The sequence below is a fragment of the Anarhichas minor genome, unplaced genomic scaffold, assembly GCF_050575085.1.
Source record: "Anarhichas minor isolate MPS153535 unplaced genomic scaffold, ASM5057508v1 ptg000073l, whole genome shotgun sequence".
Lineage (NCBI taxonomy): Eukaryota > Metazoa > Chordata > Actinopteri > Perciformes > Anarhichadidae > Anarhichas > Anarhichas minor.
This window is the reverse complement of record NW_027466519.1, coordinates 9,086,102-9,092,500: the sequence shown is the minus strand read 5'-3', so window position 1 is coordinate 9,092,500 and position 6,399 is coordinate 9,086,102. Positions and strand designations below refer to the sequence as shown.

The 6,399-nt window shown below is 38.9% G+C and overlaps 1 protein-coding gene across 4 annotated transcripts in view; it reads left to right on the top strand.

Annotated features, from left to right (window-relative positions):
• Nucleotides 1-6,197, top strand: part of slc38a9 (solute carrier family 38 member 9) — a 31,174-nt gene extending 24,977 nt beyond the window's left edge. For all 4 annotated transcript variants that reach the window (XM_076079646.1, XM_076079645.1, XM_076079644.1 and 1 more), the window contains 6 exons: nt 403-510; nt 1,326-1,432; nt 1,721-1,834; nt 2,678-2,826; nt 3,114-3,203; nt 4,165-6,197. In XM_076079646.1, coding sequence (XP_075935761.1) covers nt 403-510; nt 1,326-1,432; nt 1,721-1,834; nt 2,678-2,826; nt 3,114-3,203; nt 4,165-4,330 — 734 coding nt within the window. In that variant the 3' untranslated portion in view covers nt 4,331-6,197. The remainder of the gene's footprint in view (nt 1-402; nt 511-1,325; nt 1,433-1,720; nt 1,835-2,677; nt 2,827-3,113; nt 3,204-4,164) is intronic.
• Nucleotides 6,198-6,399: the final 202 nt, after the last annotated feature.

The window sequence follows — 6,399 nt, the reverse complement described above, 5'->3', positions numbered from 1 at the left end:
AAGTCTTGAGAAGTTTTGTGATGATGTGATTCTGTGCACATTGACAATCGTCAGTTATCAGTTCCTGTGCACCGACAGTAACAGTTACTGCACATTTCTGTAATAATCTCTGTTTAAATGAAGCAATTTGTGTGAAGCCTTAGAAGCATACGACACTGATCTATGAATAATCATCTTATATTTCTCATGTCGATTGGTCACACTGATTGGACAATTCTATCATAGTTATCATATAATATTAGAAATGATGTGAATATATCTCAATTAGCCTGATTGTGGTAACCTGAGCTGCCAGATAGTTTGTTACACGAACCATTTGAGAAGGACGGGCACTTTCCTTCTGATTATGCTTTGTGCTGCACCATTCATCCATCCATTGTTGCATCATTCCATCTTGTCTAGGTACCATATCAGTGGTCTACTTGATCGTGCTGGTCACTATCAAAGCTGTCCACCTCGGCTTCCACCTGGAGTTCCACTGGTTTGACACGACCCAGTTCTATGTTCCAGGTAAACCTCCTGCAGATTTGAATGCTTCTTTCTGCATCTTTCTACAGCACCTCGCATGAACCTAGTAGATGCACTCTGCCTAACTGCAGTCTAATTATATATGAGGTTCAGATTGTAAAGAGTGTTTCCTCTTACACTGGTATGCATCCCTTTTAATGTCTTCATCATCAATCCTTAGACGATGTTGTTGATCCATAAGCAGAACTGCTTTATGGCAGTACGGTGGAGCAGCTAGCGGCATGTTTTCATTCAACTGAGGTTCGCTAGTCTTCACGCATCCAAGATTTTATTAATCCTTATTGGATCATTCAAATGAAGATCTTTTTTCTAAAGCCAGCCCTAATCGTGATATACATTGGGATATTGTATTTGGCTGATCAGGATGTTCATGGGAGAGTTTATTACTGTATCCGCTTATGTAGTTGTTGGATGAAGTGTTTTCGTCCTGCTGGCATAGGGATGGTGATCTTGGTCAGTCCTTTGGTTGATGCCCAACTCTTCCAAACAGACACCTTAACTATTACTGACCCAGATTGCCGCAGCTTGATATTATCAGTTTTCTTAATGGTTCCCTCATAGTAAACTAAATCCTTACCTTCTCCCTAGCTCCACCATCTTGCTAGTGGAGCTTGACATTAAATGTACTCTGCCCATGGGTGCTCCCCAGACCAAGAAACTTTTCCATTCTGGGCACTCCGTGAGCTTTCCTCTGGTGCCACCCTAGGGCCAAAATATATATTTTTGCATACAGCGGATCTCATAATCTGAAAGTTCTGTTTCTGTACAGTAGCAAATGTATAATTTCTGTCTTTCAGAGTTCAGACTGCTCTTCCCTCAGTTCACTGGTGTCCTCACTCTGGCCTTCTTCATTCACAACTGTATCATCACGTTAATGAAGAGCAACAAGCACCAAGAGAACAATGTGAGCCCTGTCCACCCATGCTCCTGCCCAGCTTCACAAACATATGTTTGGCATTATAGTATTCTAATGTGGTCTCTGCTGACTTTGTTTTTGTTTGAAAGTTGTTTCTTGTTATTTTTGAGTGAATTATGCGAGTCCTTGTCAGTGCTTGTAACGTCCCTCCAGAAATGGGAAGGAAAGAGTCTTCGATTAAAATAGCAACCACATTCAGTCACAACATTTTATTGACCTGAGAATACAAAGTAAAGTGCTGCCCAGCCTAAGGTGGATGTGTTTTGGTGTTTTCAGGTGCGGGACCTGTCTGTGGCCTATCTTCTAGTGGGGCTGACCTATCTGTACGTGGGAGTGTTGATCTTTGCTGCCTTTCCCTCACCTCCTCTCTTCAAAGACTGCATTGAACCGGTGAGATTTATTTTTTATTTTGGTTTTTGACATATAAATTTGAACTATAACTTGTCCCTGGCCAACAAGAACAAGAAACAAGAACAAGTGTTTGTTTGCTGCAGATCGGGATCCAATAGTGCCACTATTTCACCATTTTACTTCTATTTGAGAAGGAGAAGCAATGCGCTTTCTTTTTCCTGTATTTCATACATTTAGTTGTGCCTGAAAAACCTCAATGGGTTAGTTGTGGCTCAGTGGTGGAGCAGGGTCGTCCTTCTATCAGAGGATCGATGGTTCAATCCCGGCTCCGCTAGTCCATGTCTATGTGTCTTTGGGCAAGACACTTAACCCTTTACTTCCGTAGGCTGTGTGGTGTATGAATGGGTGTGAATGTCAGATAGTGTGGCACCTTGCATGGTAGCCCCTGTCATCAGTGTATGAATGGGTGAATGATGACATGTATGAAGACTGGATTTACCAGACTCTCCTAATGTGGGATTACCCAATCCTGTAAGCACTTGCTTCAGAGTGCCGCTCTCTGACCTTCCAGTCCTTCAAAATGACGGACAGCCTTCAAATTTTTTGGTCATTATTAAAGAAAATCCATCAGTGACGGAAAATATTTGGTACACACAACCTCTGCTGCATACTACATACTCAATCAGTATGTGCTGCATACTGCCTATAAAAAAGCATCACTTTAAATGTTGTGTTTACCAGAGATGTGCTCATTAGTTTCTATGAAATGAACATTTAAAAATCACTTTAAAGTCATATTGTTATCTACCGTGACTGTAGCTTCCGTACAGATTCGTTACAAACCCCACATTGCAAACTCTCCACTACTTTCTTCTCCTACAGAATTTCTTAGATAACTTCCCCAGCAGTGATGTGATGGTGTTTGTGGCTCGGACTTTCCTGTTGTTCCAGATGATCACAGTCTACCCCCTGCTGGGATACCTGGTGCGGGTCCAGGTCATGGGCCAGATCTTTGGCAACCATTACCCCAGGTAGCATTGAAGGACATTATCATTAAAATTCTTGTAATTTCCATGGAAGCAGACCTGCACAGCAATGTATTTATCTTGAAGTGTTGTAAACTATAACAGATTTACATCAAACAAGCTGGATGGGAATAATAAAACGGAATAAAAGCCTAAATATGTGAAATTTGGCTTTCATAAACCTGCAGTTTGTTGGGATTACACTGACTATAGATGAACTTGCTAACAGTATTTTCAGGCTCTTGTTTCCAATCTTCCAGAATATCAGACGTTTTCACATTGTCTCTCTTTAGTTTCTTCCACGTTCTGGCACTGAACATCTTAATTGTTGGATCTGGTGTCCTGATGGCCAAGTTTTATCCCAATATTGGATCCATCATAAGGTTTGTTTGAACTTGTTTCCCTATTCACATACACTGTATGATAGCAAATAATTCATTAATCAAATAGAATTAGTCCAAAAGATAGTTTTTATGTTCTTGAATAAACTGGTGTCTAACATTTGTATGTTGATCATGAAGGGTATGAAAAATGTTTGGCAGTTGTGACAATATTTCTGCATGTAGATAGATGTAGCCAAATCTAACATGTCTTTAATACTCCTTTAAAAAAGCTGTGCAGCATTTCAGCATTGTGCTTCTGTAGATATAGAGGGCAAGATGGGTCATGATGATATGAATAAGATAGACAAACAAACGTTTAAATTGACAATAAATTAAATAATTTTTAATGATGAAATGTATTAAATTATCTCTCACTATATGAAGAATTTGATAACTTTTTTTAGACTTTAAGTCCATAGTATGGGGCAATGTAAAAACACTGGATCCTAGATTTCCCATGATGCTACTTGATTTGTTTGATTCCTCCCGGCCTAAGGCTACATCCACACCAATACGTTTAAATCGATCTCCGTCCACACGGCGTCTCAGCATTTCAGCGGCGTTTTTGAAATGATCTCCGTCCAGACTACACTACTACGTTTCTCCTGTTACGCATGCTCATAACTTTCTTGATGACATTGTCTTGGCCTGTAGATATGTCAGCTTTCCTCATCAGCTGGTCACATCTGTCCAATAGCACAGCGACACATTATTAGCAGCTGTCTCTTTTTAAATATCATTCTCTGCCTTTAGTACAATCTTGCTGCTGTTACACCCTCATTGTTGCTAAATAAAATTAATTCTACCTTAGAGATTGGGATTTTTAATTTATTTTTAGAATTGTCATGAGGATGCAAAGTCATCAAGTCATTTAAAAAAAAAAAATCAGTTTAACGCACAAGCGGGCCTGTTGTAAACTAAATGCTCTGTACTGATGTCAACTCTCTGTCTCCCTGTGCAGGTTTTCTGGAGCAACATGTGGCTTGGCTTTAGTGTTTGTCTTTCCTGCCTTAGTCCACATGATCTCCCTGAGAAGGCAGGGGGTTCTCCGCTGGCCCTCGGCCCTCTTCCACAGTTTCCTGATTCTGCTGGGCATGGCCAACCTGCTGGCTCAGTTCTTCATGTAGAGATTGTCAGACACAGACACTCTTAACTATTTAGAAGCAAGATTAAAAGATGTGATTGAGATCTCAGATGGGAAATATAGAATGTAGAATAGTGGAGTGCAAAATCGCATCAGGAAGACAGACACCGCTCCAATGTGGAAATAAGGAACTGTTTGCAAACAAGTTCATCATCTAGACTTTAAAGGTGATGCCAATGTTGCGTTCACAAATTGTTTTTTATTGCAGGTTTAAATTTGTCATGAGGCTTTACAACTGGATTTTATGATCGGAGTTGAGTCGTGCTGACACTGGGAAATCATATTACTAACTTTGTGATTGTGATAACTGTTTATATGTTTTGAAGGCCATGTTGTCTGCATATATTTTGAAAAATTTTTATGAGCTGTGTTTATTTACTTGAAATGTTTGCATGATGGCTATTTTCTAGATACTGCGTCTAATGTGTTATATTTAGCTAATGATAGGATAGACAAAGGGAATATATGTGTGAAAATAAACAATAGGAGAAACTAGAAAATTCCTAAAGAAATTGTGACAGTGTGGCTTCTACTGCCCGAAGAAATCGCAATATACACACGCCAATGTTACCGGTAGTGTCGTTCAGGTTCAATTGAGATAGCGCTACTCTCTTTTCTGCATTTTTAGATTCATACTCTTGGATTGAATCTTGTATTTGTGGGGCTTTTATTTTGAAAGGGTGGGACTGGGTGGGTGAGAGAGGGGGAGAGGAGACAGAATCATAATGTTTGACACTAAAATGAGAGGCTTCATCACAAGCGTTCCAGTTAGAATTCATTCTGTGGGGCTTTAATTTGAATTGGGGGGGAAAGTCCTCTAAAAATATCTAAGACCTGAATGACTGTATGATAGACACAGAGAGGAGAGAGAAATAGCTTGGATAAAGCTGAAATGATGATTATTATTATTAAGCCCGATGGATAATATACAGTGTGTTTTGGCAAAGCCACACTGAACTATAGTTGCCTCTTCCTGTTCTTAATCAAATTGTAAGATGAGACAAGGTAGAACTTTATTTATCCCAAGGGAAATTGCTGTGCAACAGTTGCTGTACAAAGTTAGAAATGGTGCAAATATAAAGAATGCAAATATAAAAACATGCATGCCAAGAAATATGAAAAGGGAAGGCATAATTTCAAGGCTGGGTTGGGGGCATATGCATGGAAATAGACCTATAATACTGATGTACAGGTAGGAGAGCAAACTGCCCTCTGAAAGCATTGAAACTGTTGCTGAAAGGCTAAAGGCCAACAAATATGGATTGAAGCAGAATAGTTTGTTACATAAAAATGTGATTTTGAAAATTGATTACATCTACTTTTTATCAATAACTGTTGACTTTTTGGAGGTGTTTGTATCACACAAGTGGGAAACAATCTGACGCAGCCCCATTGGAATCTAATTCTACAAAAAGTATATTATTAATACTAATGTTAATATCTCGACGCTGCAGAAATACTAGATTTAAATACATGTAAAGACATGCAAATATATACATCTGGACAGCATTCGAATGTTCATTTTTAGAATTTGAATGTCAACGTTATAAATGAAGCTTTCAGCTATTAGGAACAGCACTAAATATTCCCACAATTTAAGGCAGTTCTCTTGGTGGACCCATTTTTAGTTCCATCTCCAATTACACATATCTTTTATCCTCAAGATATGTGTCAGTTTGTCAATTAAGATTTCTTCAGTAATTGGGGCGCCCGGTTAGCCAAGAGGTTGAAGGCCTTTAGTACATTTCACTCCCCCTCTCTTGTTTCAGTTCATCTCTCTACTGTCACTAAAAAGAGCATAAAATGTCCCTAAAAATAATGTAATAAAACAAATGTTTTTGCAACAATTACCAGCCTGTGGTCCTTTGTCATGGGAGCAATTTTACCCAAATTCTCGTACTAGCTGTTTTTACTTGCCATTGATCATAGAAAACACATATCTCTCGTTTCCCAATACGGTTTCTACAGATGAATTACAGACTTTGTTTACCGTCTTTGTTACAACACTTTTCTACTAATTCTACAAAAACTATAATATTAATGTTAAATCGA